The following is an 18,173-nucleotide window of genomic DNA, read 5'->3' as shown; positions in this document are numbered from 1 at the left end:
TTTTGGGAACATTTCGGTTCTCTAAAGCTTAAAGCAGTCGTACTTGTATCAAGTGTGATAAAATTTCGTGAAATTCGTTCCGATGCAATCCAACCTGATGCGTCAAGTCATATTCAAGTTCTACGACCAAACTTCTTAGTCGGCATTCGTTTCCGACTCAATACACTACAATCCGTCTTAGTGGTCCAGTGCGGTCGCACCCTAGTCGCAGAAAGTGATGTCAAATCTAAACTTACATTCTCTCCTATGAAAACATTGGATTCGTTAGTGACTTGATAGTTAATGTATCAGGATCGAATCCCAATGTTTTCGCCCATAATGACATTGATAATTTCAAATCACATACCCAAGAACCAAAGACACAAACCGTACCACACTACGCAAATCATACGAAAGAAACTCCCGCAGTTCCCGTTGGACCGGAAACAATCCTCGATAAAAAAAATCTACATCATCGAATCGACGAAGCAAGGATGTGACGTCAATAACATCGGTAACCAGCAGCGTCTCGAGAGATTCTGCAAACGAAATCGAATCGCTCTCCCCCCGACAATTGCGGCATAAATATGAAGAGCATAACGGTTAGAGGGAAGTCTCGCAGCGATGCGTCCGTTGTCCTCGTGTCCCTTGAAGTATAATCTCAGTAGGAGGTTGAAAAACACATGTTGGGGCCACGTGTGGGGTGGAGGCGTAGCAGCGCTGCATGGTCCCGGTGCAGCAAGACCATCACCGACACCGTCACCGTCACCATCGGCAACAACGGCTGGTGCCGTTTGGAATCGCCCCACTTCCATCTGCGTCCTGGTCCACCCCCGCCTTTCCTCGACCCCGGTGTACTTCTGCTCCTTCATCGTCAGCTTGACGGTAAGAAAAGTCAGTCAAAAGCACACGTTGCACCTATAAAACGACAGGGGGATTCGTCCCTTTTCCGTCTCATGGTTCGTTTCCCGTTGGGACCGATTTCCCGACTCTCGTCATCACGCGTGTAAGATAAAAATCGGTTGCGCTTCGTCGGCAGAACTTGCGTTAAAATTTTTCACCTAATGACGATTTCGGCGTTGCCTTCCTGTACGTCTGTCACGTAGTCCACGCATCCACACACACACACACACGTACCCCTATTTCTTGTTTGTTGTTTCGACCCATCTCTGAGCCTCGCGACCGTTACCACGGGACACCAGAGGGTGATATCGACACGCGCGCATTCGGTTCGCCTTACCGGAGTTTGGTCTACTCCTTGTATTTTATAGCTTACGGCGAAGCTCAACATCGCCGCGGGGTGCAGAGATAGATGGATCAGTGATGGATGGACGAATGGATGGATATACAAGTTAAATCCACGGCTCGAGAACTTGCAAGACAAATTGTAATTCCAGCGGGTTCTTCCCCACTCTGAGTAGTAACAATCTTTTGGCGCGTGATTGGTGAACGATGTGTTTCATACATTCGGTCCGATCATCGTTTTCAATCGGTGGACACGGTGATTTTTTCACCGATTTCCGCAATGTCGGATCTCTGCCTCTAATTTGTTAGAATTAAAATTTTTACGACAAACAAATCTCCGCTATATATCGAGCTACGACGTGGTGTATTATTCGTTGAAATTCAACAGTCAATGATATTTTTGACCATACACCTATACACTTGACTTCGCCAACGCTGCTCTAAACGCGGAATCAAGTCCTCAAAATAGTCAGTTCAGTGTCTAGGTCAGTTTTGACCGTAGTGTATAATAACCTGTACAGAAACGAAGCGTTCAAAATTCAACTCGGTTGGAAAAATTACGTAGTTGATCTTTGCTCGGTACCGCACGTAACGGACCGTATTCAAGATTCCACGTCACTGCAAAAACACGATGACGGTACAGTGAGCAGGATGACGTGACGCATCAATTGACCCCTTTCCTCTCTTAAATATAGTTCAACGTTGAAGAAATAGCAACGACGGAGAAGCTTGCTAAGCACGGGATTGTATCGGAGTTTTCCGGTTCGAACCGCAGCTGAGGTTATCGCGTCATTTCACGCAGGCCACTGTACATGCGTACATACACCTATGCACATACGTATACATACTCGACGTAGAATTCGCAATACCTGCGCCAGAGCACTGATCAACGTTTTAAAATATTCATATCCGTGCGAATACAATACAGCGAAGAGCAAAACGTAAAAAAATTTTAAACAGCTCTTATCGAATGAATTTCCGAACGAAGAAATATAAAAAAAAAAAAAAAATAAAAATATACATATATATTCTCTCTCTAAAAACCGAACGACACAACGTTCGGGGAAATGATTTTTCGTATACGTCTGTCGCGGTAAATGGTTGAAGAAAGTTCTTCACGGCGCACACACACACACACACACACACACACATACATATGACTACGGTATATCTATTTCCAAGAGTCAAAAAATTCAGTCAACGTCGTATACGTAAGAAAACCGGCGTTGAATTGAGCAGGAAACTGAAAAAGCAACGGAAACGAAAGAAAGGGGCGGTGGGGGTGGGGTGGGGGGGGGGGGGGGGGGGGGGGGCGAGAAGTTTATTAACGCGAGGAACTAAGCACCGATATCGCAAAAGGCTAATAAAGCGGAATGGGCATCGCGAGGCAGTCCGGCGACAACAACGGCAGTTCGCACCGTCGACTCGAACCACTGGGACGGATCGGGGCGATTCGACGTTTACTTTTAGGCGAATGACGACGGATAAACGGAAGGATAGACGTAAACGGAGACGAGGAATCGCAGTTTCGTACGGAAACCGTAATCCGAAACCTCGAGTAGGATATGGTGCGTGGAAGAAATAAAGAAAAGGTTTGCGTGGTAGTCGAAAAAAAAAGAAACTACCGCCGAACGTATCTCTCTCCGCGCGTACGGGTGGTGTTCGGAAAATTCTTTCCTTATCCTCTCGACGCGACGCGAAGCTACCGCGATAACTATCGACGAATGGTAAATGCGTACTTAGGCATGAAATTGAGCCAAGTTTAAGCAGGGGTGGTAAGGGGGTAGAAACGCGGCAGCGTCAACGGCGGTGATTCAAACCTGAAGGTGACCCTCCTTGCCCCTGGGGCGGAAACTCTAGATGAGAAAAAAACCGCGAAATGCGAAACTCGGTGCTCGTGCATCTACGACTCTTCCTTTTCTCTTCTTCTCATCCTCCTCCTCCTCGTCGTCGTACGTCGTCGTACGTCGTCGTCTGCTCACGCGCTAGTTTTTCTTCTCCTCTCTCTCTCTCTCTCCTCTGTCTCTCTCTTTCCTTTCGGCATCTCGCGCTCTCTTCCGTCTCTTCGTCCGACGATGAAACGCGACACCCGAGAGTCCGTGTGCAGGACTGTGCCAGGAGACGCACAAGGGGTCGGCGCGGCGCGCGGGCAGACAGCTGTTGGGCGCGTGCGGCGTCGAACCTTTTAAGGCGCGATCATCGGACGCCCGGCGTCGCGGCGTCCTACCCCCTCCCCCACCCCTCCCCCACCAATCCGACCAACTCCACGCGGCCACACGCCCGCCTCTCGATGTTTTCGTTCTCGTTCTCCTCGATACCGCACACCTTTTTCTCTCTCTCTCTCTCTTCCCTCTTCACTCTTGCTCTCTTTCTCTCTCTCTCTCTCTCTCTCTATATACCTCTCTCCCCCGTCGAGATCAGCGACGATGACGACTCGTGAGCCGTACGTTCCTCCTCTTCGGCAGCCCGGTTCATCCGATTTTCGCTTTATACGCTCCGAAACTCGCCGACGATGAGGTGGCAGCACGTATCCGTTTACCCTAAACCGTTCGAAACCTTCTTACATCTCCGTCTTTTATGGATTATACGGTAGGTGGGTTTTGGTAGGGAGTTACCAAGAGCCGCTGTTCATCGATATCCCCGCGTTTTCACGATGTGGACGATCTACATCGATTAACCCTACCTGGATGAAATTTTCTTTTCCCTAGGATTAATTATAAATAATATATATACATATATGTAGAGCAACTTGCGTAGCGCAAGAGATTATTATACCTATGTATCGACGTGTTACGTCGGATCATTTGATAAACCGTTTACACTGTGATGTAAAACATTCGTCTAATTATTATTCATTGTAGAGCGAAATTATTATTATTATTATAATATTATTTTTTTCCGTAAAATACACATCTACCTTCGTTTCTTTGTTTTTTTTTCCGCACGTCAATCGTGAAACATTATTATAAAACCGCGACAACAAAAATCGTTGCAGTTATCGAACGTTATGCGATATTAGTATAAAAGACGTACATACGCAACGCGGAAAAGAAAGATAAGGGAGGGGGGGGGGGGGGGGGTCGTGAGGAAAAAAAAACACAAGAAGAGATAAGAAATACTTGTGTTTCACTTTCGTGAGTGCACAAATGCCAGCCGAAGCTGAGAATTTAACGGTTTCCTGTGGTTCGTGGCAGGCAGCTCTTGAGATCAGGGATCACGACACATGTATGTATGTACGTGTCGTTGTGTGGGTATAGGTGTAATGCTTGAAAATGTATGCATGCGTGGAGCAGCAGCATGTCGTTTTGCTTGTCGCGAGAAGCGGCAAAAAAAAAAAAAAAAAAAAAAAAAAATCTACTCGCCACCGTGATGCACAGTGAAAATAAATAAGAACGCGCAAGATAGTTCGTGTTATAAATGTACGTATAACTATGTAGTAGAAAGTAGAAGTAAACTTGCAAAAATGAGGTCGAAGTTAGTATATAATGAATTACGTAATTGTAAGGTATGTTATACAAATACATGTACTTCGTAAGATCATTCGATTACCGTGCAATAATCGAAAATTTACAGAATGACAATAGTATGTGATGATATTCGAGGCAAATTCATTAATTTTCTGATCATTAAATAAATGCGATTTGTTAGAGATATGTGCGTTGTGTTTTTCTCCGTGTCATCAAAATACCCGAGAAGTGGAAAATTTTCCATTCAATATACACCACGCGGAATAATAAAATTTTAAGATGATGCTCTACAGTCACTCTTTACCGACGGAGTAAAAATGTCGCTGTTTTTTCTTTTTTTTTTTTTTTTCTTACCAACTATTATCGAAGCCTACGCATCACTGACGTGAAAAAGTCTGCACTTTCGCACTGACGAATGGTAATTCGGTTACGGGGAATTATAAACTTCACGTCGTAAATGCTGGGTAGATTGGAAAATTTTCATTGATTATCTTATAAAAATAATTGAAAATCAACGCAGTCGGTAAAAACTGATTACACATATCGTCCTCTTAGAACATTACAATTCGACGAAGCGGGTAAAAATTTACTCTATTAATCTGACCGGGAAATCGCGAGTAAAGCGGAATACAAATATGGTCGGCGTATAACGATCCAAGGATGTACGGATACGGGAAGAGGTAATCGGGATCGAACAATCTTCCGCGCTGCTCCATATTAATTCGAATTTTGATTTTCTTCTTCCTCTTCCTTTTCTTATTCGCCTTCTTGAGCCGTTCATCCTCGTTCCTACTCGGTCGAGCTGGTGCAACGGTAGCGGGGTATAAGACGTTGTTTTCCACCTTGCCATGGTAACGATCATGGCCACCCATGATCGATACGGGATATGCCCTGCTGGACGGCGAGAGAGAGAGCGAGAGAGAGAGAGAGCGAGAGGGAGAGAGGGAGGAAGAGAAGGGGGAGAGGAAGAGCGTGACGCACGAATGAACCGAGGCACGTGGTCCTGTCGCCACGTGCCACGCGGTGGCGGTTTAATTCTCTCTTAGTTTCTCTCTCTCTCTCTCTCTCTCTCTCTCTCTCTCTCTCTCTCTCTCTCTCTCTCTCTCTCCCTTTATCCCTCTCTCTTCAAAGTCGTAACAAAGCCAGCACAGCCGACATGAACAATAGCTTTTTAAACTTTGAACAATTAGGCCATTCGACCTGTGTATGAATGAAGAACAAGTTTTGCACCTAGCGGGTTGTTATTACGTAGATCGACAGGCGGGGAAAGACAACAAAAGAGGCTGAGAAAGCCGCCTGCCGAGTACAGGTTTACGATGAATATGTTACGCAACAAAAACCCCGCCTGCTTCACCGAAATTTTACTATCTCTACGACGAAAATCGCCATATTTGGATGTTTATGAAAACTTTTTTGGAATGAAATGATGACGAAAAGGGAATAAACGGCGCGAAACGAGCTTTCTTTTCCATATTCTCCGAATTCCTCGTTACGAGGTAACTCGATCCTCTCGCGTGTCAGAATCAGAATATTCGTCAGTCGTCAGAATATTGTCTCTTCGATTATTCCATTTATCCTCAATAATGTTCATTAACTGGTTCCCAGTGACTCACATTGTTTCGGTATAAAAACTGAACGGGTTTTCTTTCTGTTGAAATTTCGTGTTTCTATGATCAAGGTATCGTTTGTTTGCGCCTGTCACTTGCGTAGTTAGTCATTGCCGCATAAAATTTTATTAGAAAGGAAACTCCGTGTGGTTTTGATTCTACAGAAAAAAAAATAAAAAATAGTGAGTCCACTGGGAAACCATTAATAAACTTTACTGTTCAGCAAAATAATGCATAAATGCCTCAACCTTCCGGCTAACTTTTTTGCGGTCCGAAATAAAATACGAGTTTTATTCTACAACATTCACTTGTTATTTGTTGCAGCCTACGCGCAGTAACATCGCCAGTCATCGTCGCATAATTCTTATAGAATTTAACTCGCATTTTGTTTTGGACCGAAAACAAGTTAGTCGGAAGAAAAAGGCATTAACGAACATTGCTATAGATGCTGGTATTCGCAAAGTGTGAAAAACTCACGAATTGTCTATTTAAAGTTTTGACTATTGTGTACAGTTAAACATACCTCCCTTTCGTTCTAATAATGAATTTGTACATCTCATTGATTATTCTATTATTATTATTATTTTATATATATATGTTTAAAATTAACCAACAGAGAAGAGAAATCGAAGCTTATGAATCTGCACGAGATTTAATCATTTAGTCACAGTTAAAATGTTTGAGTATAACTGGAATTAAAGGAGCTGATAAATCAGTTCGTTTTTAGACATGCCTCTTCTTCTTTACTACTGCATTTAAAAAGGAACGGCTCTTATCTCATTCTGCATGTTGCGCACAGTCTGGCAGAGATGAAACGCGAGGGATGGATTGCTGATATTCCAAGTAATGAATGAAGCGTAAAAGCATATACTTTTGCGATAATACAGCTCCTTTACAGTTGAAAACAAGAAGATAATAGACTGGAAAAAGTTTAGATAGGATCAAGTCGTAGAAATTTGAAAATTGTCATTTCCTGACGTTCGCAGCCGGAAACCTTAGTCCAAATTGTTATACCTGTACTTGTCCCTCATCGTCTGCTTGCGATTGTATGTTGTAGGGGCGAAATTCCTTCAGAGTTATAAAAGCAGAAGAAGAAGAAGAAGAAGAAGAAGAATATGCAAATAAGAGCATCGGGCTAGTGGCGTACATTGCAATCTGTACAATCGGGTTGAACACGAAGTTAACCTGCTGTCGGTTGAAAGGTAATAAAAAAAATCAATTTTAGGTCACGGGCTTGCTTGCCGACCGAGCTTTGTGCCGCATGTTTTCCCGTGGTTTGAATAGCGTGTGTATTTTTTTTATTCCTCTCTCTCTCCTCATCCTCCTCCTCCTCCTCCTCCTTCTTCTTCTTCTTCGTCTTCTTCTTCTTCATCTTCTTCGATTGTCGGAAGAGATAGAACGCCAATGCTACCGCTGTCGGTGATACTGCCGCTGCATTGTTATGGAACAAGTATTATAACCCGGTATCGCGGTATTCGATCAGCAAGGTCTAGGTTTTTTGTCAGAGAAGATCACCTAGCGCCGATGGACACACGATTATTTGATAAACGTACGTCGAGATGTTTTTATTTATTTATTTTTTCCTTCATCCTCGCACGAACGAATATACGATGTACGGTGCATAATACACAACATACAATAATTACGTAACGTGCACAAACAGCTATGAACCATCATCGCATATACCTGTACAACGCATGTGTGTACAAGTATTTTGCAACACATATATAACCAGTGTGTCCTCCTCACCCCGATTTACCAATCAACCGAAATGCGTTCGCGTGTATTTATCACGTATTATCATCGACGTGTCGTCTTTGCATCGAATACACTATACCGACACATGTGTTACACGGGAGGACGGCGATAAATCAGCTTCTTTCTTTTCTTTTCGCACGTACGCAGGTATGTGCATATCACGGGTTTTGTCCTTCTTTTTTCAATCTTACGTATCGTACAGTATAAAAACTTGAAGACCGTGAAAATATAATAATCGTCCGTTTGAATTCGGCTCGACGATGTGAAAGTCGTCAAATTATTATCATTATTTTCATTCATCGTTAAAGTAATGATTATAAAAATCATTCGTATGCACCAAGCTAAAATGAGGCGCGACGAAAAATTATTCGACAAAATTTTTTAAGTCTTTGCTTCTTTGGAAATCTTGAAATAGATGTTTAAAAAAAATCTATATCGAGGATATTGAGTGATTTTTTTTTTCAGCATTAAAACCATACGTTACGATAAGCAGGAGTATGAGAAACGAAAAAGGAAGCGATACATACTGTAAAAATGTAATTTTCCAACTGACGAATAACTGAAAATGTACTCAAGAAACTTTACGTAATCTATACCAATTTTAAACTTTGTCGTGAGACTGCAATTTTTTATTTCATCGAAAAATGTTATCCTACTATAACTTCCGGCTTTTTATTCAAAATTTTCAACCGTTGGACCTAGATAAGATGTTTAATCTACGTTTTGTTTCCGCCAAGTTATCGCATTTGTCCGTCAAGGAACGGATATGAATTTTAAGGTATGTGCCTAAAGTAACTTAAAACAACTATCTGGTATTTGTTGTTTTCCTTATAGATACAATTGAAAGTCAAATGTAATTACGTGATAATAGACAGAGCATTGAAAGCGTTTTAAATAAGAAATAAGGAATATGAAATTTTGTTGTGATCCTGAAATGCAGGAAGAGAGGAAAGAAAAAAAAAAACAAGAAACAATCCAGAATAACAATACGTAAGAATTTTTTTGAACAAATGAAATGAAAAAAAAAAAAAATCGTCGTATCAAAAAATCGCGGTTTTACTGTAGCGCGAATTACCCGTGAGCACATGTTCGCACTTATTTCGTAAAGTGATCGAAGACAGTGTTCTTCTTTATCGACGGACGTTTGAGTGGAGGAGCTTTCGAAAGAGCCTTGAAAGCTCGATTCTAGGTGGCGACGGCGGCCACGTTCGTTCAAAATAAATAAAGTAACGAGGAAAAAAAAATAAATAAAGAACGTATAATAATTATAATAACAATTGTAATAATTATAATCATGGCAGTAGCACCAATGACAAAAAAAAAGGCAAAATAAAAAAAAAAAAAACACAAAAAGAGAAGAAAATTAACATCTTGATTACAGATCAAACGAACAGGTAACGCAAATTTAATACCGTGTTATAAATTAACTGATAAACATCTATCCGCACATTTATCGTAAAAAAAATATTCTCAACTCCTTTCAGATCGTCACCTCTGAATCACCATAGCGCGTAAACCTTGTGCTTGCCGAACGATTAATTACGCTTCAACTTGAACTTGGAAATATTGAATTTAGTTATTCAATTGTAACTTGCAATATTCGAGAAACGTGATAAGACAGAAAAGAAAATCACTTTTCGATGCGAAAAATGTTAATGTGACCAAATAAATACTCAGATTCTAGAGACTGACACTTTTTTCCAAATTTCAGACATCGGAACCGACTTACAGCTGAGTACAAATTGACTTCTGAAGGTGTATCGACAATCGGAACTCGACGATTGGTTCAATCGGATTCAACGCCTATCTCCACATTTCTTGCAATATGATAGAAGAGAACTTTTACAAACTGAATCGACGCCAGAGTACAAACGTAACGAATGAAAAATGTGTAACTGGTATCGACTGGCGAAGGATGGAAAAGTAAGATCGAACAAAGTTCTGAGACCGAGATGCATTCCGAGAATAAATTCGCTACGTTGGGCTGTTATTTTATCAGATAGAACGACGAAAGGGTGGGAAGTAAAAAAAAAAAAGGAATATAGAAACGCCATAAAATTATGGAAAAGAAGTTACGTGGGAGATAAATCATACGATGTATTGTAAACAATGTTTAGTACGGTGGCAAACAGAGGTAAGAGGCAAAGTAAACACCGTCGAGGAGTCAAGTACACGAACAAATTCGCCCTCGCAGTCATAATGACAAAACAAAATACAATCAGTCTTCAATCAACAAAACTACTATATAATAGTTGCAAAGTTACTAAGCTCGACTGCGAGTAACGGCGACGATATTGAAATTCTTCGAGACAAATGTGGAGCAAATATTGAGAAACGACGTGGGAAACGGGAGGTAAGCGACGACGATACTTTTTTGCACCAAAGTCGCGCGCGGTGTTAACAATCGATCTACACACATCGTCCGAAGTTACTCTGTTATGCGCATACGACACATGTAACTCGCAGTCGCTAGCATGTATCAACGTGTGTGAAAATAAGAGAACTTCTGCCGCTGGGTTTGTTGTTTGACTTGGTAAATTTACGACCAGCTCAGTCGTCTCCGATCCGACAATATTCACCATCGTGAACAGGTAACTTGGGATATATTGTTCGTGAAAACTGTAATTGAAATTGTAGCGCTGCATCGATTATTGACCAATGATCGAAGCAATTTATCTTCAACTTCCATCAATTCCAGTTACCTCCTTTTTCCCGTATTTCTCATCCACCCAATAATCGACGTGTTTATAGCCGATCTGAAATTTTTCCTTTTCCTCTCTCCTCTCGTATCTGGTGAGAATCATTATTTTCGCTACCTACCGAAAAGGAAACTCAATGTCATGCGTACGTATGTGTGAAGGCCATGTCGTTCCAACACGATACAACATGTCTACGACGACGACGACGACGACGACGACGGATCGGTACGAGAGCCGACGACGCCGTTGCGTGAAAAAGTCCACGGACAAATACATGCGTGTTGTAATGATTGTTACTACGGTGTAGCACGAGTATTGAGAAAAATTACACGGAGAACCGGACATGCGGTATCCGTGTACGAGCCGATGATATGCGCGCATGTAAATATACGCGAATTTATGTACGAAGGCATAGGTAATACTGTATCATGTACATATCTTGCGAATAAAATGGGGGTCAATAATAAATAATACTCACGAATATTGAACGAGAATCGATTCTCTCCGTCGCAAGTTCCCCTCTGGTATAGGTGCACAATATTATCCTTTCGATTTTTAATCTGTCTTTCATGTATATAATAATATTTATAGTTAAAAACAGAAAACAAAAACTTAACACCAGGTTTTTTTTTTTATTATTATTATTGTTATTATTATTATTTTCTCTTAATTTTATATCACTTTGTACGTCAACATGTTGGAACCGTGTGAGTGTGTGTTTATTTATTTATTTGTTTTTAATATATTTTCAAACCTGCGTATATTATGTGTACAAATGTACCGCGTATATGTATATATACACATGTATATATATGTATATATATATATATATATATATATAAATGCATATGTATGTATGCGTTTATGTGTATACCTATGTCTCCACTGTGTACACGTACGTCGTATAGATATATCGTTGTATATACACCTTGCGAATATGTGTATTATATATTATGTACGTACCTATATATATATATATATATATATACATATACAATGTGGTGTGTAATTTAAGATACGGAGAAGCAAAAAAATAATAAATACAATAAAAAAATAAAGAAATTAGAAGAAAAAAAAAGAACAACCATGATCAACGAGCTAGGAGTTTGATCAAAACCACAATTTTCATGACGTCATCGGGCGCGGGGCATGCGCAATTTGTTTTCGGTGATTTTCCACGTACATAACGCGCTCATAACGTACCACCACGTGTAAACTAACACAGAAAATTGTTTTCCCCTAGTCTACATAGCTGTCCCGCGAAACGACTCGCCCGCCTCTCGGTCACCTCGGTTCAGATTTTTCTTCAACTTCGAGACCGACTACGGAACGTCGACCGAAAACCAACCGTTCCCAGAGGCTACTTCCATACACTCCCACTTGTTAAGTGACGTCCACTGACGTCACCGATAGTTTACCTTGAACGCATGACATTGAGCCGCAGTCCGGCCAACCCGCCGTCGACAAATCCGTACGCGGATTTTCGTTGGACATATGTTTCGAACATACTTTTCGAATAATATTATACTCACGTTGTTGTCGGACTGGTCACGCTCAATTTGCACTATTTTCGTTTGTAAATATCCCTCGCGAATCACCTCGACAAAACTCACTGTTATCACACTCTTTTATTCCGGTTATTTACCCCCTTGTTACTTTTGAACAAATTCATTATTCTCGGGGAATTTGTAGGGCTGATGTGGGGGAATTTATTCGCGCGCGGCCGATTGCCGTATTCTAGAGATAATTGCGGTGCGGTCGATAAATGTGTATCCATTGCGCAGGCCTCGCTTAGCGCGGCAGAAATTCAAAACGTCCGATTTTTCGAACGACTCGTACGTGAACGCACGATTATTGAATTTTTTCGATACGATATTATCTTTGGCGTTGTCATTATTTAACACCACCATCAAACGATCAGAATTATATTACAGAGGGGATCTTTTGATCTCCTGTAATATACATACTCTTGTTTGTTTCTTCTATCGCCACTAAAGTTAGTCTTTATTCTTTAAATTCCAACGGGAAAAAAAGGGCAAGAAACTAACGACATACCTAAAGTCAGTTTAATATTAATCCACCTGGTTTCCAAATCGAAAGTCTGTAAAATAAGAAACGTCTTAATGCCGAATATATGTGTAATACAAATTAACGACCAATCGATGGGTAGCTTTTTCTCGTAACATTTCTCAAAATTATACAGGCAGGCTAACTGTCACGATCTAATACAATATAATTTCATTTATCGAATTACAGTTATTGTCTTTTTTCAAACGATTTAACAGAGAGCCGAGAGATATAAGAAACAAATGCGAAAAAGTTGCGTGATCGTCGCGTGTATAATACCGGCGTTGTGTGGAAAAAAAAAAAACACCCTGGTGAAAATATGTGAAAGATTAATTGTGCATATATACATAATAAATTTTTTTACCAAATAAATTTCTCGTGAACGAAGACGTAAGCAAGATCACAATCCAATTCTTTGACACGGAAAATCAAATGAAAACAATCAAACAAAACTGATAAGAAAAAAACCCCACAAACTACACGCATCAACATTTGCCTTAGAACCTTGTTACGCACGCACCGTTTATCACACAACTTACACCGCGATATATTTCTCAGGTATTGTAATCTCAAAAATTTGACCGGCGGAGACACAATACAGTCTGTGCTGAAAACGTCGGTCACTACGGCCTCTGCTGATGCAGGTTAGCTGACGGAGACGAATTTGTGCAGCTGTCGGTCGACCCTTTGAGGTTAGAATACTTATTTTCATCGGTGGATACCAGGGTGTCAGTTCACCGGGATAAATTTTTCAGGTGGTATCGCTATTTTTCTTTTATCCACCTCGAATACGATGACAATTCAGGGCTCGGTGTGAGCTGGAAACATTCTTTCGTTGGCCTCTTGCGAAATGGCGAATTTGACGAACGCGACGAGCGGCGATGCCGAGTTCAAGGCAAAGGTGAAATTCGACCCTGAGGAGGACTGTTGCAGCTCGACCAGCCGCCTTGGGTTCGACCCTCAGACTATTCCTCCGCCCCTCGGATCGCTCACGATAGAAGAATGCCCCAAGAAGAAAGTACTCTTGTTGAAAACAATTTTGGAGCGAGATCTTGTCGCTGCTGACATAAAGTGGTCTCTCTTCGTCGCTGCCTCTCACAGCTACAGATATGACTCATGCCTCAGACCTTATCCCCCGATGTACGTTAGGAACGAATGCAAAGACATCGAGGCTCTGGTACGTCTCGCCTCTGGCAGAGTGCTTTTCGTTTTCCCATGCTCAACCGTCTGTCCTAATTTCTTACGCTACTTAAACTGCTTGGTCTTTCGCAGAGGGAAGCCATTCAAACTATACCTCCACTCTCCATAATCATTCGTCAATTAGACGAGCCTGATGTTTACGAGAACAACTCAGCTGCGGTCAATTTGCTGTACTGGGTTCTCGTTAGGCTTAGAGACCCGCAGATCAAGAGCGTAAACAAAGAATGCGTGAGTTCCAACTTGTAGTATTTCATTCCACCCATATGCTGTGAGATTGTTGAACATATTTATTTCTAAAGACGGCTTTTTCTAAAAATAAAAGACCTGAAATTAGATACACGAATCAAAAGCAAATTTGCAAAAAATCTAGCATTTTCAAATTTTTATGCCTCACTTCGCCGACAATGATGTTGCAGTATGACTCTGTGCTGAAGCGTGTTCCATCCGAAATGGCAGTAGCACCTCCTAATTTGATATTCCAAGTTGCGAGCACCAAGCATTCCCTGTTTGAGGAGAGGTGGAGAACAGCTTCACAGGGACACACGACCCTCTACGCTTACCACGGCAGTCGACTTGAGAATTTCCACTCAATAATCCACCACGGCTTACAGCAGAACATGTGCAAGGTTGGCATAGTTGTTCTGCTTCAAGCACTTGCATCATTGTCGATGTTTATTTTGCTGCTTTTGTTATACTATCCAGAGATCTCTCTACGGCACAGGCATCTACTTCTCTAGCGAACTGGGTGTCAGCTTGCCTTACAGTCCTGTTGGATACGGATGGGGCGGCAGCATGCACGGCAGTCAATTGAGCTGCATCGCGTTGTGTGAACTAATCAATCACCCTGACGTGAAAAGAGGGGATTCAGGTGAAGAATAATTTGTGTAATTCAGGGCATCTTATTTATAAACACGATAGCTTCAGTCCTAACTTTTTCTTTCTTATTTAGAGGATGCAGCAAGAAACACTGTAATCGATGCAATGAGTGGCAAAGTTCCAAACAAGTACTACCTCGTTGTAAATAGCGATTTAGTTCGTATCAGATATCTGCTGGTTTACAGCCAAGAGTTTTCTTCTTCAAGGTAAATGGGACTGATGAAAAAAAGGTCAACTTCCTTTGCAGTTTAGCGCGCGAATAAAAGTCTGACTTTGGCTTTTCATCCAATCCATTTTGTTGTCTTAGCAACATTCTAATACTTGTCATTGCGTTTCGTGCATGATCAACAACAAAAATCCAAGCAGTTTCTCAGAGATGAATCAGATATTTTTTAATCACTCTTCATTGCTTTCAGGCACAAGGAAGGACGAGGGTTGGTTGCCTGGTTCAGAAGGCACAAGCTGCTCACTTTTGTTCTTGGCTATGTGGTTCTGTTGGCATCTGTCGGACTGACCCACAATAAGTACGTTGAAAAGTATTGCAGGCTGTTTATCCAAAAAGTTGGATTCCAGTAGTCGACTGGGTTGAGATTTATCACACCGTACTTTAACGATTTCCAGAGTTTATCATCCAGACTGTCCTTAATACGAAATTCAATTTGTTTCACATACATTTATATGTACAGACCCTTAGATTGACACATCAAGGCCACCGATGGTGTCTGCTTCCCATGTTGAACAGGTAGTAGCAGATTATACTGTTGGCCTTGAATGGTTCAAAATCAATCTGAGGGTCTGTAGATACCAAAGGCAATCGAAGACTGTCATATCTACAAACTTTTCAAGAAAACTAGAAGCGAAATTTTGCTTTGTGACGTTTACACTACTTTGATATTAGTCATGATTATAAGCAACTTTCAGCAGCACTATGAATACTCACAGAGTCACACGCATCATTCAAAGCGAACTGATCAACGGTAGTTATGCGAAAATATGATTTTTTAAAGTATTATTTGAGCAGTTTTTTAATTATTTACATTGATATAATAATTATAGATGAAAATCATCAGATTCATACTGTGATAGTTGGTGACGCACGTTTAGTGCCTTGTTAGAGTGATTGGAAAGTTTTCTGTGACCAAATAGTCGTCCTCAAATACGACTATTAGGTTTACTTCGAACTCTGCAAGAATATAAATTAAATTAAGTATGATTCGTGTCTCAACACGATTATTTAAAATACCCTGTACACTTACCAACTTTGAAATTACTTGTATTCAATGTCGGGCAGGTAAACAGGCGTGGGAATATCATGTAAACTGGTATCGCTAGCCCAGTGCAAACGTTACCTTCTCCTATTTGTATATTTTGTATCTCCGTAGCTGTAGCAATAACAAGACGAATAACAAAAATTAATTTATGGAATAAACATTTTCAATAGAACCGCTAGAGGCTACCTGAACAATTCTTATTTCATTACCATCTCTAGAATATCCTTCCGCACATCCGCATGTTTCCACTCTCACCAACTGAAGCTCAATCGACTTTATGGGTACTTCGCAGTGTTCAATAATCACCTGATTTTAAAAACAAAAGAAAAGAACACATAAAATTGTGTTTTACTTGATGCAGGAAGCTCTGTATTTACCTCTCCGGTTAAGGGCTGAGTTAATTTACAGCAGACAGAGTCAAGTCTTCCAGATATCAGGAATTTTGGTACGCCAGTTCTTTCTCTGATGTTTTGAAGCGACTCTGGTGTTATTTTGTAAAATACTATTTTAGAGTGAGCTTTTTGCAACTGTAAATTCACCGGCTTATCTTCCATGATAAATTCCAAAGACTTGCTAACATCTTTTGCCAGGAAGCTTCGCTTGATATCGCAGCGAACCAAATACTGAATGCTGACGAATACCCCATGGTAAGTTTCGTACAGAGGTTTGTTGCCTCTTGGCTTCAGCGGCAACTCAAAAGGAATCTCAGTTTTGCCACTTGGTATTTTACCTGCTGGGGCTACGTCCAGCGTGTACTGCACCAGCTGGATCGGCTGTAAAGTACAAAAAACAATGTAAAAAGAAGATAAATGAAGAAAACGAAATACTAACCTTGACAGAGTTATAAAACGCCTCGAATATTCCAACATTTTTTGAGCTCAACTGAAGGTTCACCGAACCTTCCATAGTGAGGAAAATGCCATCGTGCTTAACATCAGAGTTGCATTTGAGCAGTATTATTCCCGACACAATTTCCTACAGGGTGTCACGAGAAAGAGAGAGAAGATAATGAATGTAGGCTTTTGCATGGTGTATTGCAAGTTGGAGCATAACCTAAAAATTTGTCAATTAATTATCGACTAACCCCTTCGTGATATATTTTGTTGGCTCTCTTGAGCTTGATATCCAAATTTATTGCCATTGTTAGGTGACAAAGTATCTATCACGCGTCAATTGGACCTGTATAAAATACATATGAATTAATATTTTGACAACTGTTTGGCAGCTGTTTAGATCAAAGTATTCGGCCCATTCGTAATTTATGCACGTACTTACAACTAGTAAAAAATGAAGAACTTTGCTTCATAAAAGCGAAACTACACTCTTCTATCGACATCGTAGAATTCGAAATTGTTGGCAATTGTAACTATGGTTTGTCAAATAAAAAACGAAAATATTAAATAAACTCTCGTTCTATGTGGAAATTTATTTCTTTTCTCTGTGATTCGTAACACCACTGAGATAGACACCTCAATCAAAATTGTGATGAAAAATTCCCACTAGTCAAAAATGCCAACAATTATTTAGTTTTCCAATCGTAATGTCGTAATTTTCCGACGAATCGATTTGGAAAACTAATTCTCTCGTACGAAAGCACTAACCGCGATATCTTTGCGCAAAGTAGAAGTGATATTTCAATGAATTATTCGTTTTCCTACGATTTACGGAGTGCCTCGACGTTCTATAACATTTTTTCATTAAATTTTATAGAAAATCGACTTCACATCAAGGAGTACAGAATAATTTCAGCCGGTCAAAACGTAGCGTAGCATCGCCTTAGCTCAGGTGTGAATCAGGTTAGAGGGAATATTTCCCCTTGCGAGTTTTATGTATCTCTACGCTTGCGAGGTTATTGACAGAGATAGCGTTTCTCAAAATGTAATCGTCTATCCAATGCATCGTTGTAAAAACAATGCAAAGCTTAAATCGAAAACGGAAAACGGAAACTCTGCAACAGCCAATATTATCATAAAGATATTGTTTATTTTCATGTACGGCATCATC

At 40.7% G+C, this 18,173-nt stretch overlaps 4 protein-coding genes across 18 annotated transcripts in view; 2 read left to right on the top strand and 2 right to left on the bottom strand.

The window, feature by feature from the left end:
• LOC124183752 (myocyte-specific enhancer factor 2) overlaps positions 1 to 12,247 on the bottom strand; it is a 52,299-nt gene extending 40,052 nt beyond the window's left edge. For 5 of the 7 annotated variants that reach the window (XM_046572697.1, XM_046572696.1, XM_046572698.1 and 2 more), the window contains exon 1: positions 11,234 to 11,366. The gene's annotated coding sequence lies outside the window, so the exon portion shown is untranslated. Of the gene's footprint in view, positions 1 to 11,233; positions 11,367 to 11,840 lie in introns of those variants that run through there. The other 2 variants (XM_046572689.1, XM_046572690.1) reach the window with 2 other exon arrangements.
• LOC124182012 lies at positions 599 to 9,554 on the top strand. The gene is made up of 3 exons (XM_046568788.1): positions 599 to 864; positions 7,356 to 7,500; positions 9,541 to 9,554. Exons 1-3 carry the CDS (start codon positions 604 to 606, stop codon positions 9,552 to 9,554), a joined length of 420 nt encoding a protein of 139 aa, XP_046424744.1. The 5' UTR covers positions 599 to 603.
• Positions 3,277 to 18,037, bottom strand: LOC124183760 (vacuolar protein sorting-associated protein 26C). Of its 7 annotated transcripts, none has more exons than XR_006871041.1 (9): positions 17,445 to 18,037; positions 17,254 to 17,348; positions 17,001 to 17,144; positions 16,547 to 16,942; positions 16,379 to 16,475; positions 16,155 to 16,280; positions 15,936 to 16,081; positions 14,954 to 15,539; positions 14,417 to 14,866 (listed from the first exon to the last, which is right to left on the bottom strand). XR_006871041.1 is itself a non-coding variant. In XM_046572712.1 (8 exons), the coding sequence occupies exons 2-7, from the start codon at positions 17,308 to 17,310 to the stop codon at positions 15,999 to 16,001; spliced, it is 903 nt and encodes a 300-aa protein (XP_046428668.1). In that variant the 5' UTR covers positions 17,311 to 17,348; positions 17,445 to 18,037; the 3' UTR covers positions 3,277 to 3,287; positions 15,977 to 15,998. The 7 variants fall into 7 exon arrangements, 1 of the variants encoding a protein (XP_046428668.1); XR_006871042.1 differs by having other exon boundaries at positions 15,977 to 16,081; XM_046572712.1 differs by lacking the exons at positions 14,417 to 14,866; positions 14,954 to 15,539 and adding an exon at positions 3,277 to 3,287 and having other exon boundaries at positions 15,977 to 16,081.
• Positions 12,788 to 16,341, top strand: LOC124183756 (protein mono-ADP-ribosyltransferase PARP16). Of its 3 annotated transcripts, none has more exons than XM_046572703.1 (7): positions 12,794 to 13,212; positions 13,578 to 13,999; positions 14,095 to 14,250; positions 14,439 to 14,648; positions 14,725 to 14,890; positions 14,972 to 15,104; positions 15,315 to 16,341. In XM_046572703.1, the coding sequence occupies exons 2-7, from the start codon at positions 13,673 to 13,675 to the stop codon at positions 15,472 to 15,474; spliced, it is 1,152 nt and encodes a 383-aa protein (XP_046428659.1). In that variant the 5' UTR covers positions 12,794 to 13,212; positions 13,578 to 13,672; the 3' UTR covers positions 15,475 to 16,341. The 3 variants fall into 3 exon arrangements, with proteins under 3 accessions (XP_046428660.1, XP_046428659.1, XP_046428658.1); XM_046572702.1 differs by having other exon boundaries at positions 12,794 to 13,514; XM_046572704.1 differs by lacking the exon at positions 14,972 to 15,104 and having other exon boundaries at positions 12,788 to 13,999.
• Positions 18,038 to 18,173: the final 136 nt, after the last annotated feature.

This window comes from Neodiprion fabricii, chromosome 5 (genome assembly GCF_021155785.1).
Source record: "Neodiprion fabricii isolate iyNeoFabr1 chromosome 5, iyNeoFabr1.1, whole genome shotgun sequence".
Taxonomy (NCBI): domain Eukaryota; kingdom Metazoa; phylum Arthropoda; class Insecta; order Hymenoptera; family Diprionidae; genus Neodiprion; species Neodiprion fabricii.
Note: the sequence above shows the minus strand (reverse complement) of the source record. Positions and strands in the feature narration are given on the sequence as shown.

Excerpts from the sequence above, each read along its gene's own strand:
- LOC124182012 (XM_046568788.1), top strand. The coding sequence starts at position 604 with ATGCGTCCGTTGTCCTCGTGTCCCTTGAAGTATAATCTCAGTAGGAGG. Across the intron at positions 865-7,355 it reads CCTTCATCGTCAGCTTGACG|GGGCGAAATTCCTTCAGAGT; the intron begins GTAAGAAAAGTC and ends TGTATGTTGTAG.
- LOC124183756 (XM_046572703.1), top strand. The coding sequence starts at position 13,673 with ATGGCGAATTTGACGAACGCGACGAGCGGCGATGCCGAGTTCAAGGCA. Across the intron at positions 14,000-14,094 it reads GCAAAGACATCGAGGCTCTG|AGGGAAGCCATTCAAACTAT; the intron begins GTACGTCTCGCC and ends GGTCTTTCGCAG. Across the intron at positions 15,105-15,314 it reads CAAGAGTTTTCTTCTTCAAG|GCACAAGGAAGGACGAGGGT; the intron begins GTAAATGGGACT and ends CATTGCTTTCAG.
- LOC124183760 (XM_046572712.1), bottom strand. The coding sequence starts at position 17,310 with ATGGCAATAAATTTGGATATCAAGCTCAAGAGAGCCAACAAAATATAT. Across the intron at positions 17,145-17,253 it reads ACAAAATATATCACGAAGGG|GAAATTGTGTCGGGAATAAT; the intron begins GTTAGTCGATAA and ends GACACCCTGTAG. Across the intron at positions 16,281-16,378 it reads GGAAGGATATTCTAGAGATG|CTACGGAGATACAAAATATA; the intron begins GTAATGAAATAA and ends TTATTGCTACAG.